At 40.3% G+C, this 24,804-nt stretch overlaps 1 protein-coding gene across 3 annotated transcripts; it reads left to right on the top strand.

Moving 5' to 3' along the window:
* clocka (clock circadian regulator a) lies at positions 1–24,804 on the top strand. 3 transcript variants are annotated; one of them, XM_034230065.1, is made up of 23 exons: positions 1–148; positions 8,528–8,602; positions 15,626–15,855; positions 15,959–16,050; positions 16,381–16,440; positions 17,013–17,161; positions 17,245–17,336; positions 17,890–17,979; positions 18,146–18,266; positions 18,410–18,523; positions 18,605–18,723; positions 19,492–19,574; positions 20,138–20,244; positions 20,331–20,478; positions 20,579–20,654; positions 20,751–20,892; positions 20,991–21,091; positions 21,555–21,674; positions 22,169–22,330; positions 22,450–22,653; positions 22,761–22,921; positions 23,407–23,683; positions 24,173–24,804. In XM_034230065.1, the coding sequence occupies exons 4-23, from the start codon at positions 16,031–16,033 to the stop codon at positions 24,434–24,436; spliced, it is 2,610 nt and encodes an 869-aa protein (XP_034085956.1). In that variant the 5' UTR covers positions 1–148; positions 8,528–8,602; positions 15,626–15,855; positions 15,959–16,030; the 3' UTR covers positions 24,437–24,804. The 3 variants fall into 3 exon arrangements, with proteins under 3 accessions (XP_034085956.1, XP_034085954.1, XP_034085955.1); XM_034230063.1 differs by having other exon boundaries at positions 20,748–20,892; positions 21,552–21,674; positions 24,173–24,436; XM_034230064.1 differs by having other exon boundaries at positions 20,748–20,892; positions 24,173–24,436.

Here is a 24,804-nt window from a genome sequence, read left to right on the forward strand (position 1 = left end):
CTCTAACCGGGCATGTGATGTGTGATTCTCGGGGAGTGTGGACCGTAGGTCGGCCCTTTTGGCTCCAGCTCCAGCCCGGTGCGCCTGCCCTGCACAGTCAGCGCCACTGGGTGCAGGGATATCCCGATGAAGGGGGAGACTGTTCGGGGTAAGTGTGACATCTCTACCGGCGAACTCCGCTGCGTATTTTAAATATTTCATATCTGCAACCAATCTGTGTAGGCCTATTGTGGACACACAACAGCTGCCACAGGGAACAGCTTTGCGTGTGTGTGTTTAGTGACAGAGTCTGGCCAGAGGCCCGGTGACCCACATTATTATCTAACGTTGCATGTTAGCTAGCTAGCTCCAGCTAAAAGTGGGTTAGAGTCATAGACTGTTGCAGACGAGTTGAAAGCACGCTACGTTAACGTTACACCTGAAAACGGAGAAAGACTGCGGCTATCCAATGTGTCACGGATACAGGTGCCATGTCAGTGTGTGTCTCATGTCGCAGTAAGTTTTTTCAAATGTATTAAGCTGTTGTTATGTTTCTGTAATAAACGTAAGTCAGAATGCTAGGCGGAGTTAGCTTTCTAGCAATCACTGCCCGGTTTACCGACCGGTGTTACCTGGCAATGGCAGCAGCGGGGCGGTAGACGTGCTGAACCCACCTCTGTCACTTCAAGGCTGGCTTTAGTTCAGGTGACTTTACATACTGGAAAACCGTTCACATCTCACCGGCAAAATATTTTTCTACATCTAATGCCTTTTTTGAATGTTTTCCCCCCGGTGTTAATTACAAACTCTGTGGCAGCTGCGTTTCTCTCAAACCAAGTCTGGTTTCGCACGGATCTATTCTGCTGCTTTCCATTCAACGGACATGAAATCGATCACAATGTCACTAAATCCTCAGTCGCTGATCTACATGTCAGGCAGCTGAATAGTTCCTGGATCATACATGTGAACATGACAGGAAATAGATGGTTATGCAGCCTGATTTATTGGTTTTATTTCTGAACCTGCTGCCTCTTGTGTATGAAAAAATAATGGCTGCTTCTTGTTTCCCCAAATTGTCAGCAAAATAGGTGTACAGGACAATATTTGGTTTATTTTCAATTATTTGTCACAGTCATTTATTGAAACTTGAGATGTTGAATGTCTAGTTTTGTGTCAAATAAATTATGTTTTTATAATTTACTCAAGACATCAACTTTATTGCTCTCTATGGGTAAATTAAAGCAAGTACTAGGGAAAAGTTTCTTCTGACACTTTTACACATTACCCAGTGGAGGTTTTAAGCTAAAAGTGTGTAGGCCTATTTGGGAAATAATTGTTAAGTATTTTATGACTATTATACCTCATTCTTTCAAAGTGGCCATAATAATACCTTGCAGGCATTTTTTATTTGGTGATACCTTATTATTGCTCAGAGTTGTTGTTGCTAATAGTGCTCATGTAGAAATAGTTTCACACCTTTTTATGTAGCTGCCAGCCTGGCACTGGGGCTGGCTGCAGGTCAGGAGAAGAAAGTGTTTGGCAGACTGTTACCACTAACTGTTTCATTGTAGCTTGCTAGAAAATAATATGCAGATTACCAAATAACAATCAGCCCATACTATACTATAGACTGTCTATACAATAACAATTTCTAGTCAGCTTGGAGACCTGTTCATGAATGCTGAAGATTGGCAATTAGCAGCCGTTTTAAATCGCAATGAGACATTTCATGTGCTGCAACATCCACAATTCAAATTCCAGATTTACAAGCAGAAGGCTATCACGCTTTATAACCCTTGAAATCCTGTTTTCTAATATAGACCACAGGATTTGTAGCTACAGTCTGCAAGGGCCGGCTATCATGAGGTTAAGGACACGTGACCCTGACTCTGAAGTCATCTGGACTCTTTTGCAGTTGAATCCCTGTTACTTATCGTCATGTTTAAAATAAGCTTATGATGCGTCACACACATGAGGTCGTTATTGAATGCAGAATATGTTCATAAATTGGTCCTTTCTCAACAGTGAGTCTTTTTTTCTGCCTTCACCTTATAATGTAATATTAAGGTCAAAACATCCTTTTCCAAGTACTTTTTGTTAAATATGACTATCAGATTAACTACATTTAGCATTTTCTTCCTTTTATTTAGGGGTGCACCGAATGGGAAATTCTTGGCCGAAACCGATACCGAAAATAGGAAACAGTTGGCTGAAAACCGAATGCCGAAAGGCCGAAAATGATTAATAGAAATATATATATATAATGTATACATTTTTTACCAATGTTGTTCAGCTACCTGATTATGGAAATAGACATGATTATGGCAAAACTTAACTTAAATAATAATCACTATTATGGGTCCATAAAACATTTATTCAGCACTTTTGAATGCATACAGTACATTTATATATGTCATGTATTATTGCTAAAAAACATTATATCGCAGTCTTAGTGTCGCCAACTCGTTTCTAATATGCAAAGACAACAAATGCGTCTATGATGTATTTTCGATCAGACGAGATCTCTCCCCCGTCTGTGTGCGAGGGGGCGGGGCAGTTTACACACACGCAGCTGCTACATGCAGCGGAGCACACTGCGGAGATGGCGGAGAGAACGCGCTCCGAGGTGTGGTTAAACTTTACCCGTCTCGATGTGGAGAATACTTGTTACCATAAGTGCAATAAGAGTTTAGCATGTAAGCACGAGCAATTTGTCTAAACATTTAGCAAAAGTGCACCGCATGCAGACGGAGGAATGTACCGGGGTTCGACCGTCTTTCTAGCAGCTCTGTAGCCCCATCCACGAGTAACGTTTCCACGTCAGGTGTTATGTATGCTAGCAGCAACACACGGAGTTAACTACATTATACAAACATGGGTTAATGATTAGAGGTAACTGAGTTATTTAGTTTGTTAAAATGTCAGCTATTCTGTTTACAGTCTATCATCAGATTATTTAATACGATTTGTTAAAGGCTCAGGGCAATCTCGATGACAAAGGTCAATGTCCCCCCCCCCCCCCCCCCCCCCTGTGAGCCAGCCGCGAGCATGGTCGCCGCGTCTTTATTACGTCATCACAACAACACGTTAGGTTACCAACGTTACGTAAGCCTGTTCTGACATTCGGTGATATTTTTTCGGTGCTAAAACCCTTTCGGCCGAAAGGGCCTTTTTAACCATTTTCGGCCGATAATTTTCGGTGGCCGAATATTCGGTGCATCCCTACTTTTATTACATAGTTTAGTTGAATACTCGATTCTGATTGGTCAATTCAGAACACGTGACACGTTGTTAATCCAGAACAGACAGACCGCTGTCAAGGATTTATTGACCGTTGTTAAGGACGCTCACATCTGCACAAAGAAGTCCGTTCGATTTAACTGTATACAGTTTGGCTGAAAAGCAAACTGCATGCAGTCCTCATCGGGATCCTAATTTGCCTGTCGGGTGTTCTTTTACCCATAATGACCGCCTCGCTGCACATTATCCCTTACTTATTATATGCAGATTTAATAGACGGCATGTGACTGTGTCATGGCAACAATCAAACATGCCCCCTTCACCACTGGAGCCCTGTTGTTGTGGCTACAGACTAATCTCCTGCTGGCAATATTCAGTCTGCTTCACACAGTAATTGCTGCTAACTGTTTGTTGAGATATATTGCCTTTTGAAAGAAAAATGTGTTTGTCGTGAGACCATCTGAATCTGGCCTTAGCAGACATCTAGTTCATACTTATGGCTCGCTTTTTTGTTGTTGCTAAATTTAAAAGGATCTATTGACATACAACATACGTATGCCCAAAACGCCTGTAGTAACCATAGTAACCCATCAAATCAGCACAGAGCTGATTTGTTAACAGACTTGTCACTCACTTCCAGACCAACTGACATTACTGACCATTTATTCTTGTTATGAAGGAATATGTTGTCAGCTTTATATATTTATGTTCCCACCCAAGGCAGCTGTAGTATGACCCTTAAATGTGTTGATTTACGTGTTTTTTTCCAATATAGTTTAATGGCATAAGGTTATTGAGTTATCCACTGACAGGAACATGAGCTGAGTAATCCTTTACCATCCATACAGGATTATTTCTGTCAGATTGACCTTTCTCTGAGAGTTTAGAGGATCTTCAGCAGTTATATCTTTGGGTGGCCTTATGCACTGAATCACCAACCAAATCATCAAAATAATGTCCCATTACTTGTCGAAACTCTTAACCCTTAGATGCATAAGTAGGTCTTTTTGGACCCGGTGAGGTGGTTTTCTTGAAGTATCTTTGTAATTACATTTTTTTATCATTTCATATTCCAGCTATTCCTCAAAAAACATGTTTTGGATATCATGCCATTCACATTTTAAATTTACATTTTACGAAATTGTAGTTTTTGTATTACTACCCTAAGCTTCAGGGCCGGACTGGGACAATAAATCAGGCCGGGAATTAAACACCCAGCCAGGCCACTACCAGTTTTGTTTTGTGCCATTTTGCTAGATTTATTTGTCAATATTTACAGCGTTGCTGCCCATAGTGATAGCCCTATAGTTTAAATCTACTACCCAAAAATAAACATATGGACATGGGTCGCTATTTAAAAAATTGTGAAAATCTATTTAGGAATCTATTCATGTGAACATATTTTAAGTGGGGGTGGACCTCAAATCCTCTGGGGGGTCCGGGGGCATGCTCCCCCGGTAAGATTTGTTTGTTAAATGTTGGAGTTAAATGCATCAAGCTGGTGCACTTTGAGGGGGAAATAAAGAGACTACACCCATATGAAACAGAACTGTATACATTTAAATAATCATAAAATCATAAGTACATGGCCATAACCAATAACATACCATATCCAATATTTAGAAACACTGAAACTTGTTTATTTATTTGTTTTTGGTTCATTTATAGTTGTGAGTGTGTCTGGGCTCCTGAATCAGCCTCTCCTGTCTCCCTCCTCTCCCCCCTCTCCCTCCTCTCTCCCCTGCTCCTTTTTGAGGCAGAAGCAAAGACTAGTTTTAGCCCTCAACAAGTTTTAAAAGTTTATCTTACCTTTTTTCACCTAGTTAACATTTGTTTTGTATTATTCATGCATATTTCACTAATCACTACCTTCTCAAATGGAAATATGTGTTTACATAAATGGTGACCAAACCGTTAACGTTAACTATCTAAACCTCACCTGAGCTGTATTTATCAGCCGCTCGGTCTGACAGGAGAGGACTCTCCCTCCACCTTGTTGTTGAAACAGCTCCTTATATCCGTTAGCGCAGCTAGCTAGCATCAGATACTAACAGCAACAATACACGTAACCGGTGCGCGCGCGCTCTCTCTCTCGCTCGCTCGCTCGCGCCACACATACACATACCCTCCCGAGCTTAATGACACACAGAGACCAATCAAGGGCATTAGTGTATGATCTGTATGAAAGTGGCCATGTCGGCAGGCCACATCATGTAGACCGCCAGTCACCCTCTGTGAGGCAGAGTCAGACCCACATTTGCGCAGCGTTGCGTTCACAATACATAAAAAAAAGAATCCTCAGGCCAGCAGGCCACTTAGCAGGCCAGGCCATCGGGAAACCTCCCGGTCCTCCCGATGGCCAGTCCGGGCCTGCTAAGCTTCCATAAGTGGGTAAAAAATGACCCGCATGCATTTTCTATGGGATCCTATGGGAACCTTTGATTCTTATCATCTGTGGCTGTCAGGAATACATTCACTGTAGACCACACAGACTACATCACAAGTGACACCTCTCAGGAAGATTATTTTACACAGCAAGATCTGATACCTGTCAGTATAATAATAATAATACATTATATCTGTATAGGGCTTTTTTCAAGGACTCAAAATAGCTTTACAATATAAGGGAAGGTTAGGGTGGGGGGTATAGGACTATCAAACTTGATCAACCGGCATGGATTGATGGGAAGTGGGCTATGACGTAGACAAGAGGAGAAGAGATGAGTTTTGAAAAGGGACTGGAATACTGTGAGGGTCTCAGAATAGCGGAGATCTTTGGGACAATATGATTTAAACGTTTTTTTTCAAAATGTAAAAAAAATGTCTAAAATTATGAAAAATTAAATATAAAATATTTCTAGTGTGAACCAAAATATAATACTAAATATTATACAAGTGGTTTTTCTTCACCAAAAACACATATTATTCTAATACGTGTCCTTTTAGACTCACTTATGGAAGAGTGTAGGGTCCAGTCACTCGTGCATCTAAACTAGTGAATTCATTCACTGATCTCATGGCCAACCCTCTTCATGATGGACAAAGATTAGGTAATGTATTGGAAAAGCTCACACACATACATACATACAAAATCATGAATGTTCCAACACCATCATGTGCAAACAGAAATAAAGTTAGTAAGATAAAGAATATGTCTCACCTAAATATAGATAATAAAAACAGTCTCTCAGTGAGAAGTATTATTGTTTCTTGTAAAAATGGAGAACAAGCTGACCTACATTCAGTAGATTTGCAATCAAAGTCTTATAATAACGCTTTCTGCTTTTGTGATGATGAACAATTGGGTCAAGTCTATAGGGTTTCCCCTAAAAAGGGATGAAAGTAGAGTTGCATCAGTTTTATCTGTAGCATCATTGATAGCTCCTCAGTACTCAAATTAAGCATTAGCGAATTAATTTATTGTTTTGGAAGCTGCAACTGATTGTGTTACCAAACGATGTGATGAGTTGTCATTAAAACAACATCATGATGTCACTGCAATTAAGTGGCTTGGCCTACAAAATAAACGAGGTCAACTAGAAAACATTCATATAACAAAAATAATAATGTAACAGGAAATTAACCAACAACGCTTTTACTTAGCAATACTTGTTATTCATTTATAACAATTTCAATTGTATTTCTTTATCTGTTTAAATCATTGATCAATAAAAACATAAATGTGTTTGCCAGATCCAGCCTCTCATATCAAAGATTTGATGCATTTTGAGTTCAGGGAACCTTTTATTGATAATTTATTTTAACTTTACTTACATACAGATAACATGCTATGAACACAATAGGAAGTAAGTCTGTACAACAACATTAGTTTAAAGGCTCCATTTCATGAACCTGTGATTGGTATTTACTACTCATTCAACTAAAAGATACCAATACATTCAAGAGGTTTGTCATAAGAATATGATACTTATCCTACCAATAAATGTTTTTAATTATTTTTTTTTTATTTGAGGCCAATATATCATCACTGGATGAGACTTAACTCAGTAGTGTGATAGAATTCTTTACATGGATTCTTTATCAGTACAAGGGTTATTACTAGGGCTGTTAATAACGCGTTAACGCAAAAAAAAATTAACGCCACTAATTATTTTAACGCGATTAACGCATGTGTACTTTTTTTCCTCGGCCGCCCCGTAGTTTCAGAGCGCATCGAGTTTAAAATACCATCTACAAGCTGATGCTGACAGCCCCGCTCCTGCCGCCCGCTTGTGGCAGACCACACTTCCACGCTCACCGGCAGGCACCGACTGGCTGTTGGGAGGACCGGGAGGGTGTGTGTATGTGTGACCCGAGCGAGCGAGAGACCTTACGTGCATTGTTGTTGTTAGCATCTGGTGCTAGCTAGCTGTGCTAACGGATATGGAGCTGTTTAAATGAAAACAGAGGAGCGACATTTCGCCACAACTGCGCCGAGCACTTGACTTTATGCAGGAAGCCAGACAGTGGGACATTGTACGAAAAGTCAGCACACTCAGCACGGATAGTGTGCAACATGATTGCAGCGTCCAGGCAGCTCCCGTTCGAGCATATGCCTTGAGTTGCACATAGCTCCAACGATCCATCACACACACACACACACACACACACACACACACACACACACACACACACACACACACACACACACACACACACACACACACACACACACACACACACACACACACACACACACACACACACACACACCTATTGTATTGTATTATTGTATGAGAGAGGTTCCAGGTTGTTGTGTTTAATATTCATGAGAATATTTGTATTAAAAACTTGAAAAATATTCCTCTAAGGTACATTTAGAACAGATAAAAAATGTGCGATTAATCGCGATTAACTATGGACAATCATGCGATTAATCGCGATTAAATATTTTAATCGACTGACAGCCCTAGTTATTACATTTCCAAAGCCTTTGCTGAAACACTCACTCACATGTACACTCACACCTAAGCAACCCTTTTTACAATAATGACACAAAGTAACCTCACATTAATGCACTTCTCGGAGCAAATGCTTGTTTACGCTTCCTGGAAGTAAACGTCCTTCCCAGCTGATGGCCGGGGGCTCGGGTTGCTAATGAATGAACTGCCTAGAGTCGCGTGAGTCTGTGCGTGGGTGTGTGTTTGACAGTGCATGTGTTTAGAGCTGTTCTCTTATTCTGCAGTGCTGTACGAGGCTTATGGTAACCCAGACGCTTCAGTTCTGATTCACAATGTGAGTGTCTTCGCTTTAAGCCACACGTTAGTTACTATTTAACTATTCTAGCTTTTCTCTTTCCGTTCAACAGATGAAGAATTCAGAGTTGACTCATCCATCATGAGGTGAAGCGGTTCCTTAATTGACCACCACTCAAGGAAACAAGGTAAGGGATTGTACACTTGGATAATTATAATTATCTAGAGCTTTTGGACGTTATACACCAATTCAGTAATGTTCTATTTTTGTTCTTCAGTCTACCGATGTTTCACATAAATATAATGAAAATGGAATTGAATGCGCATGTGATGCATATGATGTGAGGGTTGAATGGATGTTTGTGAACTGCAACCTACTGCTTAGTTATTTTCTTATCTTGTCTTAAGTGTAAATGGACAGCAGACTATGAAATGTAGCTCCTTAAGTGTCTCTACACAAGTCATATTTGCAGCTTGAACATTATTATTTACTATTAAATATAACTAACTTGTTTTGATGATACTTGAGAAGTGTAAACAATATTCTGGACATTAGGTAGCATGATTTCTTAATGTAAGGTTAAAACACTATTGTAACTATGGCTGTAACCAACAAGTATTTTCATTATTGATTTACAACAAAAACAATATGTTTAGTCTGCAGTTCAGACAAAAGCAACAAGTCCTAACATTAGAAACTAGAATGGTGCATTTTGCTTGATTGATGATTTATTAGTTGTCATACTGTCTCATTGTTTCAGCAATAATAACCACACGTTTGAATATTTACTACAATGCATGTTTGAATGGGTCTCTTGAGGAGGCAGATCCTGGATCAGCTGTCTACTTCTGCATCATCATCATCATCATCATCATCATCATCATCATCTTTATTTGAAGAGACTCTTGGTCCATTATTACAAGACATACAACACTCAAATATATGCATGATGAATGGTGTTTAATTTAGGATCGTGCAGTGGCACGGTATGGAAGGGCTCTCTTTATCTGAGATGAGCTGCAGTCAATAAAGTGTGATTCTAACTTTGACACATTCATCTGTAGAGTATAATACATATCGTGCAAAGTCTTCCCGGACACTACAAGGCCATTACTCATATAACGCAAAGTCAAGTTAAGGCCTTAGTTATTAAGGTTTCTAATGGTTCATACTTGTTTTACTGTTTATTGTAGGGACAACATGTTGATTCTTAATATAAGGCTAGCTGAGTAGCTGTTTAGCATAAATATAATTTTAAATATACCAGATTCAGTGTTGGTGGTCAAATACAGTATCAGTGATATATTTTGAACATAGGCTCTGTCTGACAGGGCTGCGTGTCTGTAGTCCTTCATGATGCTTCTATTTTGCCGCCAGTACTCCTTCTGAACTCAAATGTCCTACTTGGCACCGGTATGACTGAGGCCCCTGACCGACTTTCTTCTCCTCTGGGACAGGAGGCAGTTGAGGGGGCCCCTGCCAACCGCTGCTGCTAGCCCCTCAAACATTCCTGTCTGTGGGCTGTGGAGGGAAAAAGCAAAACAAAGACCATTTTGTGCTGTTGGGCCTGTGGATGTGTGCTTTAAGAGGAAACACAGCTTGCTGCCTCCAGTCGAGGGTTTGGGTGGTACCGCAGTGTGGTGGGCCCTGTTGACAAGCTTGTTGTGGGTTTTAATACTTAAAGGGCAAGTGACCATGACATTATTAAAACCATCCATGGTCGATCTCACATCCTAGTCACGAGGAAACCTCTATGCCTATTTCTCTACCTTTGAACCTGTAACAAAAATCCTTTATTTGTTCTTCAATGTTACAGCAAAGGTGACAACATATATAAAAAGGCACACACAATATTTGATGTATAGGCTGTGTTTGAAATCGCATAGATATTTAATCATTTCTATTTGCCTTCATAAAATACAGAAACATATACAATTGAGTGAAAGAGGGATTGTTTATTTACTATTCTTGCACAAATGACATTATGATCAATATTGTCTTGTGATGCAGAATGTACCTTTTGCTTGATTATACTTTAGTCGGCTGGTAATGGCATGTTTCATTTTTTATTTAGTAGGTGTTATGCAGAAGATTTAGATTGGATTTGCAGTATGTGGTTTTAAACACTATCATATTCATGTTCTTTGTAGATGCTGCCTGGATGTGCACGCCTAGATTATGCTTCAGACAGGATGTGAGACTCATTTATTCATTCATGTGTTTTTGTGGATTTGTGTGACCTCTGCCTACCGGCTGTTAAACATCTGAATTCTCGATATTTCCCACACTTGGGGCTCTGAATATAGTTATCATAGATATTTCCTAACACTTAGGGCAGGATTTGACCTTCACCTGTGTACCAAGTATGTTTTGCAAGAGGCTGTATTGATGTCTAATGTTCTAGTGATTTTAAATTGTAAACGGCCGACTGAAGTTACTTGTCTTTCTAGGAATGTTTGTTCAACACTGGGATATTTTAGAGGTTCACTAATCCTTCACCTACTCTCGGGTTTCAGGGTATGACGTAGAAGAAAACTAATGAAGAAACTCAAGGGTTTCTATGACACCAATTTAGCTAACCATGTGATACAAGCCCTACCAGACAGCTTCAGCATAATATAAAAGCTTGGTATAGCAGCACAGTGTTTCCCCTATATACAAATAGCGGCGGCGCAGCTATTTTTGCTAAATCTTGAGACATTGCCACTGTATGTACTGGCAGGGCCGATTTCTGACATAGGCGCTGTAAGTGATGAAAGTGGGGGATGTTGGGCTTATCAGGCGCCTGCAGCTCACAGCCAAAGTGCGAGCGTGGGAGCGAGAGAGCGAGCAAGGGAGAGAGAGAGAGGGCGCACCGGTACCGGCGCTGTTGTTATTAGAATCTGGTGCTAGATATAAGAAGTAGATGTTTCTACAACCAGGGTGGAGGAGAGCTCTCCTGTCAGACTGAGAGGCTCAGTGAGGTAAAGGACTCTGAGTGTTTAGATAGTTAATTTTAGTCTAAGTTATCTCAGTGTGTCTCAAACAAATATGTGTTTACAAATTATGTAAACACATATTTCCAAGGCACTCCTTTATCATTATTAGGATAAATAAAAACAGGTTTGAAATCATTCCAATGTATACTATAGGACAGTAAACCAAAAATATCGTTTAAAGTTGGAGAGATACAAAAATATGAATGAATAAATAAATGTTAACTAGGTCAAATAAGATATAAATGAACAACTAAAATAAGTTACATTTATTTGTTATTGGCTATGGTAGGTTATTGGTTATGTTCACATACTTATTTGATTATTAAAATGTAAACCGATCTTTTTCATATGGGTGTTTTAGAGTTGTACCCCCTAGATCAGGTCTCTAGTAATTGTGTGCTCAAAGTGCACCAGATTGAAGCATTTTACTTTAAAATGTTCAAAAAAATCTTCCGGGGGGCATACCCCCGGACCCCCCGGAGGATGTGACGTCCACCCCCCAATTAAAACATGTTCATACAATACTGAATAAATTTGAAGTCATTTTGACGTATGTCAATAAGTTTCTGTTTTTGTAGTGTATTTGTCTGTAGAGATTTTTCATTTATTCTTTATATATAAAATCTCGCCTAGGGCAGCAAATTGTCTAAAACTGGCCCTGGTACTAGGCCTCAAGAGCCTTTCTTGTGCTGGCAGACACATAGAAACAATTTTAGTGCACACACTAAAACATTCCACGCGCTCCGCGCTCACATTATGCTGGGCCCACGTGCCTTAGCACCGCTGCTATGACTCCATCCTAGGGGAAACACTGCAGCATATTGGTTATAAGGGATGCATCCTGATGAATTTCAAAGAGCTGTTTGAGGCTTTATCCTGCATCTGTATTGTCAACTGCTGGTCCAGCCTTAAGAACAAGTAGTTCCTTCCAACATTAAACAGGTTTTCTAATATGCAGTGATATTATCCTGTCCTGTGTGGTGTATGAGAATAGTTGTATACCTGCTGGTGAATATTAAATACTGGTCCTTTAGTAAACATTTGGATTATCATCACAGGGTACATGTTATGTCACCTTAATGAATGTCTGAGCCTACATATATATATATATTTTTTAGCTCTGCTGTACTCTCTCTCAGTTAACAGTGTCTCTTAATTCAATACTAGAAACACTCCCTGAGAATCTGCTTCATAATACAATAACAATGGGAGGGATTGGTTTTGTCTAATTGATGCAGAAAGCAGGCCACTCCATCAGAAAATACACATTAATGTTTACATGACGAGGATGCAGAGGTGCCATTGTTTTACATGCACAGACTTCAAACTTTAGTGTAATAGTTCTCAGTGTATGACGAAGGAAGTGCGATCTGTGCAGGAATTCAGCCAGGCTATTTTAGCTCCGCACGGTGAGGATGGTTGCCATGGTGTTGCCCATTAACACTGTTGCTGTGCTGGCTTCTCTGCACCGGGTGTGGAGGGGTGCAGCCGGGTGCGTGATGAACAGCGCCACAGATCCACTTCAGAGGGACTCATTTCCTCACAGCTCTGCTGCCCTACATCTCAGTACGTGTGCACACACAATATCAACAGACCTTCAACTATACTGTGTAAACAATAGGAACATTATTATTAAAAAGTGTTTTCAGTCTGTGATTTGATGTGTGTCAGGGTGAAAAACACTTGTGTCGTTGTTTTCATTTGAATACGTCTGTGCTAGTCTATATGGTTGACATTGTGTACTGTTGACATTTTGTACGGTTGACATTATGTTTGGCTTTAAAATGAAAATTGGCTGTTTACATGTCTGGCGCTGTTTCCTTGACGCCTGTGCCCGCGACGCCTGTGCCCGCTGAGGCTCAGGGAACACCAGGACACCTTTTGTAAATAATGTGAATAAATAGGGAAATCTGATATGCAGACAGTGGGATGCCATACTGCCGTCTTTTGTGAAGGTGCCATCTGTGTAAAATGTGTGGCTTTAAAGGATTTGGGTTGCCAGGGAGCGCAGTGTTATTAGTAAGAGCATGAAGGTGTTGTCCTGTGGAGCTGTGATTAAGTTAGATTGGAGGAGGAGGAAGAAAGTAGGTCATTGGGCCAGCAGGTCAGTGAAGCAAGGATGACATCACAGTTATACAACCTCTGCTCACCCAGTTATACAACGCTCACTCTGCGCTACTGCTGCAGCTGCTGCTGGTACACTAGTGTCAACATTTTCCTTCCTCCTTGTATTTTGCGCTCATTTCAGTCAGGACCAGTGTTTCTTTTTATATTTTTTCCGTCTGCTTACCAGCTAGCTTGACTTTTCAAGATGCATAAATACTGATACTCTCTGGTTCAGAAGGTAAATCTGTGTAGAGAAAACTCTGTACTGAAACTCTCCACTCACTTTGCTATGTTGCTGCAAAGGTTATTTGGTTTCTTGTTTTGACAAAACAGTCATCTCATATAAGTCACCCGTCCTTTGAATTTGTGTGAAAAGAGTCTCATGCAGTCAGAAGTCAAAATAACACTGCATAGCTGGAGGTCAATGGGCTGCAACAGAACCTACTCCTCCTCTTACTGTCATTTGTTCCTTTGCGTGTTTTAACCATAGACAACATGAAGGTGTAAATACTTCCTTCATGTTAAAACACACGACTGCTTTCCTTGTTTTGTTGAACCTGACTGTAGGTTCATTTACTTTTTTTTTTAAATAACAGTATACATGCTGACTGTGGTTTAATTTACACACTGATCCCTGGTCATATTTTATGAATTAAAATATGTATTCACATTTAAAAAGTATTTCAGAGGCCAAATCATTCATTGACACATTGACAGATCTTTTTAAAACATATTATTTTGCTTCTCAAACTGAGACAATAAACTTGGGTGCTTTTTAAATAATAATAAAAAAGGAAAATAAACAAAGCATTAACAATAAACACGAATAAAGACACAGTTCCACAGAGAAACGGAGTGTGTGTGGAGTTGCTTGGTTTCGTATATTTAGGACCTTGAACAAGAATGTGTTATAATGCCAGTTATATCAATAAGAGCAGGTGTGTTTTATGCTGTTTGGCTTAAACAGATACTTCGCTAAATAATATATCTCCATATTTGTATATATTAGTTATTATACCTTAAGCATAAATCCCTAAAATAGCTAAAACTTCAATACAATTTCATTCGAAACATTTGTAATAATAAAAGTGTTATGTGTACCATGATACACTGAGAGGAGGGATTTTCTCACAGACAGAAAAAGGCCAAAAACCCTCCCACAGGTTCTGGCGGTAACTGGCTTATGAAATAAATAGGTCAAATATTTTATGCTAGAGACCCAGTGGGCCTTCTCATTTTAATCTGACAATCTATTGTAGGCCTACCTGCGCAATAACAAAGAGTCAGGAGAGAGGAAGAATACATTTCTCTCAGAGATGTGCAGAATCTATGACTGATGTGGTTTTGTTTTCCTTTTGGCTGATTAAAATAGGTGCTATTATGTGTCTGCCTCATCAGCATCCAGGGTAATACACAAGAGGCAATAGTTTAACTTTAAAAGCAATATGCACACCATCAGTAGTTGCATTGAGCCATCACATGAGGCTTCATTACTTTTCTTACAGCGTCCTACACTGACCACTGCGAGTTGAAGTGGGTGACGGTGATGGGAAAATGTGGCTCTACTGCCCAACTGTACAGAATATAGTATGTGTTATTTTTATTATTATCCCAGAGTATTTCCAAGATCTTATGGTAAAAAATGATAAATAAACTGACTTCTAAACACAGTAAGACTAACATTTTACAAACATTTGACGTTTCTATCCAAAATATGGGGGCTGTACCCAATAGTTGTTTTCTCAGCACTTTGGTGGAAGTATGCTTATTCCTGCCCTGCTGTTGGTTTATATTATATGGAGACAGTAATAGAGGACACAATGCTGCCCCCTATTTCTTTGGAGCATGTGGCTTGAAAGCACACATCCCATCTTTAAAAGAAAGTGCATTTTCGTTTTTGTTTTTAAATGCACTCAAACTGATTCATCACTTTATTTAACATGTTAATACCACCTCCCAAATTAGACAGCTTCATATATGTGGCATGGTTATAATAATCACATTTTATCTGCAATCTTTTCTCTGCTTTGATTCTCTGCAGTCTTTCATGGCTGGCCTCATGGACATTCATCTTGTTTTAGTATTTTATTACTGACGTGTGTGTTTTTTGTAACACTTTCTTATAGACTCAGATGTGCCATGAGCCAGTCTCACACCCAAAGCAGAAGAAAAACTCGGCTCATTGAAGACTTCTTTTCGGCTGTTTGCCCTCTGATTGAGGACGTTTTCAGTGACTCTCCTCCAAGACTCACAGAGCTCCACCAGCCCCATCACCACAGTGTGTCCACCCACACCCTTCTTTCATCCAGCAGCAACTTCCTCATCCTCTTACAGGACTGGCTGTACTGTCAGTAAGGTGAGATTCACTTTGACAATCTGACATTACTACTGTTTTCAATCACTGGGAAGAGAGGAAGCTGGTGCACGTTCTTACCGTGTGCTGTTTATTTTCCTTCAAGATTCTTTCACAAATGTCTACCTCACGATTAAAAGACCCCTCTCCAACACTGCGACCCTGAACAGGATACAAAATGACCTCGAGCATTGATCGGTGAGTTATGAGTTACCTGCATTTGGCTTGGCTTTGTATTATTGTCTTTTTTTTCTGATCAACAGTACAGATTTTGAGATAAAATGATCTGTGATGTTTCGTACTTTATGACGATTTAAGGCAATCGCCTATCAAAATTGCCATTGGTTGATTTCAATTCAAATATCTAGTTGTCTCAGCCGCATTAGATAGTCACTTTTTGGGATACTGTGTCCAGTTTCCTGCTTTAACATGAAACTTAGGATTAGTGTTTAAACCCAGTGTTGAATAGATGAATAGAGAAGGAGTATAAGAGCATCTTCTTCAACTGTTGTTGTATTTGCTCTGCAGGGATGACAGCAGTATCTTTGATGGGTTAATGGAAGAAGATGAAAAGGACAAAGCTAAACGGTACGATCCCTTTGGATTGTGTTGAGATAAAAAAAAGCTTCATGTTACTTTTTAAATCATGAATCTTAAATCATAGAGTAATTATACATCAGATGGCCTTAGTTCCTAATATAGTTGTTGTAGTTAGAGTTTATTTGCACAATATAAATACAGTTGGGGTATTTTAGAGCACTCGCAACAAGGTAGCATTGCTAATGTAGCTCTGACCAATGCCCAAACTACTGTAATACATAAAGACAAAACCTCTTCTTACTCTTTTTCTAAGTCTGTTTATTGTGTTCACATTATATCACAGTTTAAAACAAGTCTATCACAAGATACACATGTACCAGACAAACAGAGCTTCATGTGATACATTTCAGACATCCATAAAAGGGCAATAAATACAAATACAAAAACGTACCAAGATATTGGTTACATTGTCATTCGGTCCAGCTTCCATATCCTACACAAAGGTTACAAAAAGCTGCTTAAAATGACTAAATAAACCCTCTGACCGTATACCTAATCCTCCCCAGTTTAAGATGGTACACAACATTTAAAGTGTGTTCTTATTCTTATTCTACCGACAGTGTGTCCCGTAACAAGTCTGAGAAGAAACGCAGAGATCAGTTCAATGTCCTCATCAAAGAGCTGGGCACCATGTTGCCGGGCAACACCCGCAAGATGGACAAGTCCACTATTTTGCAAAATAGCATCGACTTTCTGCACAAACATAAGGGTAAGCAGCCGGTGTGTGATCAAGATTCAGAGTTGTGGATCACACCCTTCAGCTGAACCTGTTTAATGTTTTATGTCCACCAGAGATCGCAGCTCAGTCAGAGTCAACGGAGATCCGACAGGACTGGAAGCCTCCTTTCCTCAGTAATGAAGAGTTCACTCAGCTGATGTTGGAGGTGAGCTAAAAAAATATATGACTGGGCGATATGGCCAACATCCTTTATCCCAATATTGGTAATTCCATATATATATATATATATATACATATGTACATGTTTTCTGGTAATTAAATATTGTTTCTTTATTGGAAAATCCGATGGTAAAACCTATTTTTGTATAATCCTTTGTTATTTAAATACTTTTTATTTTATTTACAACTTTACTGCAAAATGAAGTGAAATAAAATTATATATAAATATATATATTTCAATCTATACCCTGACTATGTTTACATGCATGGAGTCCAGTTTTAAAAGCTACAATCTTCAAATAATTTTCACTTCAGATTTTCTGTGAAATTTGAGTTAATATCCACTTGTTATTATCATTTCAGACGACATTGTTGGGTATTGTGACATCTCTGTATATATGATTTCATCATGGTATCATTCCCTTTGTAAAATCCTAAATTATCATTTGTTATTATTGCCCATCTTTAACTAAACGTGGAATGCTGTAGTCTTTGAATTTCCTTTTTTCTAATTCAAGAGTACATTTTGTTTCTGTCAGGCGTTGGATGGATTTTTTCTTGCAATTATGACTGATGGAAATATCATTTATGCCTCTGAGAGTGTGACGTCCCTACTTGAACATTTGCCTGTGAGTATAACGCAAATCAATAATAACGTCGTAGACTCTGTATCACATTTTCATAATATTTATAACAAAGCCAACATGTCGATAGCGCCACCTGTTTAATAAAGTTTTTCTGTGTAAAGCAACTGCTGCTCATAGATGTATTTGTGATATTTTACATGTGTTACAGTCGGATCTTGTGGACCAGAACCTTCTAAACTTCCTGCCCATGGGGGAGCATTCAGATGTGTACAAGGCTCTGTCCTCTCATATCATGGAGGGAGAGGCACTGACGCCTGAATATCTGAAAAGTAAGTAGAATATTTGACTTGCATTGTGGAATTTACATTTGTATTATTCAACTATTATATAATTGTAATGTATATGTAGTCATCCCAAGTGTCAATTATTTCCTTTCATTCTTTCTATTTAATACTGGGATGTTTTTTTCCAGCAAACAATCAGCTGGAGTTCTGTTGCCACATGCTCCGAGGGACAATAGACCCCAAAGAGCCCCCTGTGTACGAATATGTCAAATTCATCGGAAACTTCAAGTCCCTGAATAATGGTAGGTTACATTCCAATTATTTTCTGAGCTCTGGGCTGTGTTTCCTAGTCGTAAAGTTTCTGTTATTTTATTTGTCCCCAGTGCCTAACTGTGACAGAAACGGTTTTGAAGGAGTGATCCAGAGATCGCTTCACTCTGCTTATGAAGACGGAGTGTGTCTGATAGCAACTGTGAGGCTGGCCAAACCACAGTTTATCAAGGTAATAATCATAAGCCGTTATTCCACTTCACACTTCTCCTTTCATCGGTTAAAACACATTCAGTTTCACACTTCAGGGTTTGAATTGATTAATGAATTTAATTAGAAAAGAAACCACCGGCAATGCAAATACTTTTATCCATGTATTTTTTCTTTTAATGTTTATTTTATTAGATTTTCTTTTTAATGACTGATTTTAAATGCCATTTTCTTAATGTCTTTCATTTTTTGTAAAGCACTTTGAATTGCCTTGTGTTGAAAAGTGCTATATAAATAAACTTGCCTTGCCTTGCCCAGTCACTCCATGCAAACACATTTGGGCTCCTGTAAACCATTAAAGGCAGTCCCCTGTTGACTTGAAAAACACTGTATGGTCTCTTTCCCATTGTGTTAAATCTTTTGTTCAACTGAGTTAAAGAGCTGCTCTTGATTTGCGGTTTATTGGTCCGAAATTAAGTGGCATTGAGTTTGGAATAAAGATTAAACAATACCCCAAAGTATTATGGAATGAAGGTTCTGGCACTGAAATCATGACAGTGGTTCCTGTATGAAAGACATAATGGAAATGTATTTAAACTTGTGATGCTAGTAAGTAATTCTGGTTAACAATGAACACAGCACTTTAGGAGAATGTGAATGCTTATATCTACATCCTTAGACTGACATTATTTCCTGCATGTGCATCATTCTTAGAATGTAAGTATTTATCTCATGTATTTTTAGATACATGTTAATAATGTTAAAATAAATTCCCCCCTTCCCCTCACAGGAGATGTGCACTGTCGAGGAGCCAAATGAGGAATTCACCTCCAGACATAGTTTGGAGTGGAAATTTCTCTTCTTGGACCACAGGTACAGATATCAAACAGTATCTTTGTTCCAGTTTGTTTTTCCCTGTGTTTTGCTGTTAGAAAAAACCTACGACAGGTCTGTGATAAAGTCAATGAGTGATTCCAAAGCTGCTTTTAATTGAGCTGCTCATACTCACACTACAGTATGCCTTTTAGTCATGTATTCTGTACCTGCTGTGTTTGTTTATTTATTTTATTTCATTATCTTTGTTTATGCCTGTTTTTAAATGCCATTTAATTCTGTATTTGTTCTTAAATGTCTTTTTGTTTTTATTTTGTAAAGCACTTTGAATCGCCACGTTCTGAAAAGTGCTATATAAATAAAATTGCCTTGCCTTATATTAAATGCATATGCTGTAGTGAAATGTCAATGAAGCCACTTCACAATCTTCAAAGCAATGTAAATTCTCCGTGTTGAGATTGTGTCCATTGTAGTTTAGCACTTCCAGCACTTCCAATATCATTTCTATTCCCATATCATTTTAATTAAAATTGACTATTTTTCTGCTCCATTTTTTAATTAGGCAAATATTCATTGCAACAACATTGTCTGTGTTTCTCCAGAGCTCCACCCATCATAGGTTACCTCCCATTTGAGGTGCTGGGTACATCAGGATATGACTACTACCATGTAGATGACCTGGAGACACTGGCCAAATGCCACGAACACTGTGAGTACATCTTTCTCAGGCATCACTAAAATATATCAGCTTCTTTTCAGCTTTTAATCAAGCTCCCTTTCCTTGTGTTTCTCTAGTAATGCAATATGGCAAAGGAAAGTCCTGCTACTACCGATTCCTCACCAAAGGGCAGCAGTGGATTTGGCTTCAGACTCACTACTACATCACCTACCACCAGTGGAACTCCAGACCAGAGTTTATTGTCTGCACACACACTGTTGTAAGGTACATCAAAGATTTACCCGGAGATTTCTACATTTCTAAAAGGGGAACAAAATAGAAAAACACATAATCTTTATACCACATTCACTGCCTTGTTCTACAGTTACGCTGAAGTAAGAGCAGAACAGCGCAGAGAGCTTGGAATCGAAGAAATACAACCTGAGATCACAGCAGACAAGGTGAGACTTGATTGATTACTTGATTTTGGATCAGTAATCTGTGACAATGATTTGCATGGAGACCCAGATCTGACTTTCCCCCTCGCCTCACAGCAGTCCCAGGACTCAGAGTCTGAGTCCCAGCTCAACACCACCAGCCTGAAGGAGGCTCTGGATCGCTTCAACCACAGCCGGTCACCTTCGGCCTCGTCTCACAGCTCACACAAATCCTCGCACACCGCTGTGTCTGACCCAGCCTGTAAGCACGCTCTACTATCTCTGTGACTGAAACTAGTTTATACCAGGTGGCCTTCTCGTTTTTTAAACCTGAGAATCCCGTTTATGTTTCCCTCTCAGCATCGCAGGTGAAGCTTCAGGGAGACAGGAGTACACCAGGGCGCCAGTCTGTCTGTGCTGTGGAGATGACGTCAGTGCGAAGATCATCCATCAGCAGTCAGGTCAGTGAAGGACAAAGTCTGTAAAAGGGCTTTAATTAGTGGACATTTACGTGGTACGTCCACACGGCAGCGTCGCGTTGAAGCTTGCCGGTGGGCGTGTCTGGTGGGCGACCAACAACCAATCACATGAATCTCCCGCCCCGGACACACAAGCACGCGGTTTGATTGGCTAATGCTTGTACTGGCATATGATTCGATTGGCTGGCGCTTCCGTCGACGCTTGAAAAGTTGAACTTTTCTCAAATTTCGAACCGAGCAACGGAGGCAAAGCAACGCGACGGAACCACAATGCAGTTCGGCAAAGATTGACGTCACCCCATTCAAAGTGAATGGGAAGCGTCTCCGTTGAAGCATGCGACGCTGTGGACGTACCGTTAGGGAGAGATCAAATGCTTTGTTTTGAAATGATCTTCATCCAATTTTTTTCTGGTGTTTAATGTTATGTTGTATGTTATTTCAGCAGTCAATGAGCTCCCAGACTACAGGACAGAACATGGCAACATCCGTGGTTTCACAACAACAGCAACAACAGCAACAACAGCAACAACAGCAACAACAGCAACAAGTTCAGATCAGTGGGCAGGTAAGATAACTATCTCAATTGTTTCAATACTTAATTCACAACTATTCTTCTGTGCCAGTCAGACAGCTTTTCCGGCACCTTTTTATAGTATGCTTTGGTTTAATTCAAGAAAAAACTGGAGGAAAAAGTCAAGTGGAGTTGTGCTTTGGGCTTCTCTGATAAATAGGGCTGTGTATCAATGAAATGATTTCATTAACCAATTCCGATTATCAATTAATTTCGTAACAAATATTTAATTTCTCCTCATAACATTTCTAGTGCTCTGTCGCTAACATGTATTTGCAACCTAAATGTGATTTTAAAAATGTTTTTTAAACCAAATGTATAATGGATTTGGATCAGTAATCTGTGACAATGATTTGTAAGTGCCATTTTGGTGCCATTGAATCACTGTTTAAAATTGCTCCTCTTATGCTATGCTAGATACACGCATTTAAATCACCTCAGCCGTTACCATTTAACCTCCCTCTGTGTCCCGTGTCATTGTTCTTCAGCAGGCCATGGTGCAGTTCTCCAGCCAGCTCGAGGTCATGCATAGCCTGAAGGGGCAGCTTGAGCAGAGGACCAGGCTGATCGAGGCCAACATTCAGCGGCAGCAGGACGAGCTGCGGCAGATCCAGGACGAGCTGCAGAGAGTGCAGGGCCAGAGCCTGCAGGTGAGACTGGGGAGAAGTGTTGTTGCTTTGCTGTTTTTTTGTTGTTCTTTTAAAAATGTATTTTCGGTTTGGGTGGAGGATTTTGCTGTTGTAGTAAGAATCGTTTCTGCATGTCTCAGATGTTCTTGCCGAAAGGAGCTGGCGGACTGAGTCTCAGCTCTGTTCAGATGGCCCAGGGGAGCGCTGTGCAGCAGGGCGGGACCCTCAGCATGCAGGGCCAGGTGGTCTCTGCAGGACTTCTACAGAGCAGCATTCAAACCCAACATGCTGTTCAGCCCCAGCAACAAATGCTGCTGCAGGAACAGAGCACAGCACTCTCACAGGTCTGACAAACTAAACAGTTTTCCCTGTGCTGTCCAATAAAAACATCCAACACATCTTCATCTTGTTCTGTGTATTTCAATCTCAACGCTCGTCTCTCATTTTGCAGCCTCAACAAAATCCACTGCCTTCGTCTCTCTACAACACAATGATGATCCCTCAGCAGAGCCCAGCCAACGTGCTCCAGATTGCCACCAGCCTGGCTCAGAATACTGGACCCAACACTCCTGCTGTGGCCACATTTGCACAGGACCGTTCAGCTCAAATTAGGTTTGTACCCTCATTTAAAAACTGGTCCCATTGCTGTCATGATTACATTTCATATCATCACACAAAGTGAGCTTGTTATTAAGTACTGTAAGATCATTGATTGCACTGCCATTCTGCCTACCTCTTTAATTGTGTCTCTACAATTTAGTTTAGGGCTGAATGGAATAGTTTGAAGCTTCATTCCTAACATTGAAACATCAACATTTGAACTCAACATTCCAATGTTGACAGCTGTATTTCTTTTTTTGCATGTCTATTTATTCTGTCTAAACCACAAATTGCATAGTTGCAGATAAATATTTGGCTAAACTAATATTATTAGTATCATACTGCCAAGTAGACTTGGATTTCAATGGTGTCTGCGTATAGTTCAAACTTCTGTAATCCAAACATTTCCAATAACTCGTCCAAGAAGACTCCTGACACCATTTCCATGTGATTCAGTGATCCTAACCAGCCTTTTGCCCACTTCCTGTCTCCCACAGGTTTCCTGCCAGTCCTCAGCTGCTCACCAAGCTAATGGCAGGGCAGATGGCATGTGGGGCCGTCATGGTCCCCACAACCATGTTTATGGGCCAAGTGGTGACTGCCTTCGCTCCTCAGCAGGGCCAGACCCAGACCATCAGCATTTCCCAGCAGCCACTACAGCAGCATCATCAGCAGCAGCAGCATCATGAGCAGGAGCAGCAGGTACAGCAGCAGTCTCAGGTCGCAGCCATGCAGCTAGGGCAGGCTCCACTGCAGCAGACTCAGTTCCTTCAGGTAACGCTCGGGGGGAATGAACATGAACTAACTTTGCACATTAATGATTCCAAATGACAGAGACTGATGAAGACCCTTTATGTGAGCTCAGTATAGTAATATACAGCCTGCTACAACCTTGTTTGTATGTTTCAATGTATTTAAACATGTGGTAAGGACCAAACACATCATATCATAATTGAATTCAGTCAAATAAAGTCCTGGTCATGTGATGTCACTTTGCATGGAAGAAAAAGACAAATGCGCACCAATCAGAATCTGCATTTTGCATTTACTTGGAAAAACCAACTCCCATAAAATGGTAGAAACATACACATACTTAATGGTAACTGTTTGGACAATTTATTTGGTGTTTTTGTTATTTATTAAGAACATTTATTACAAACCAACAATCAAGTGAATCAGAAAAGGCCATAATTACAAATGTCACTTAAATAAACAGGTTAATTTCCATCCAATCAACTCGCTAATCACATTTTTCCACACAAGGCTTCTCGGCTTCTTCATGGAAACCAGTCCACCCAGTTGATCCTGCAGGCGGCCTTCCCTCTGCAGCAGCAGGGTGCCTTCACTGCCACACCCCAACAACAGCAGCAACAGTTACAACAACAACAGCAGCATCATCATCATCAACAGAAGCAGCTACAGCAGCATAAACAGCATCATCATCATCATCATCATCATCATCAGCAGCAGCTGGCGCCTCACCGGGCCGACAGTCTGTCTGACCGCTCCTCTTCGCAGCAACAGTAGCTAGGGGGAGCCAATCAGAAGTGGACTGAGCCAAACCCAAGTGTGGGTGTCATTGTGACGGGTGTCTTTGTGACAGGGGGCTAAAGAGAAGTCCTGCTAAGAGCACTAAGACCACGCCTCAGGCTGAGAAGTGATGGGATGGGATGGGCTCCCCCCCCCCCCCCCCCCCCACAGAGATCTGATGCTGTTTGCACTCAACATCTGAGCACTGAGAGCTGCAGAGAACCGGGTCTGGGACAAGGGCCTTTCTCAAAGAAAACAGGGAGCCACAGACCCCTCACACCCTCCCCTGGCCCTCTCTGTGTGTGTGTGTGTGTGTGTGTGTGTGTGTGTGTGTGTGTGTGTGTGTGTGGTGTGTGTGTGGTGTG

Source organism: Gymnodraco acuticeps, unplaced genomic scaffold (genome assembly GCF_902827175.1).
Source record: "Gymnodraco acuticeps unplaced genomic scaffold, fGymAcu1.1, whole genome shotgun sequence".
Classification (NCBI taxonomy): domain Eukaryota; kingdom Metazoa; phylum Chordata; class Actinopteri; order Perciformes; family Bathydraconidae; genus Gymnodraco; species Gymnodraco acuticeps.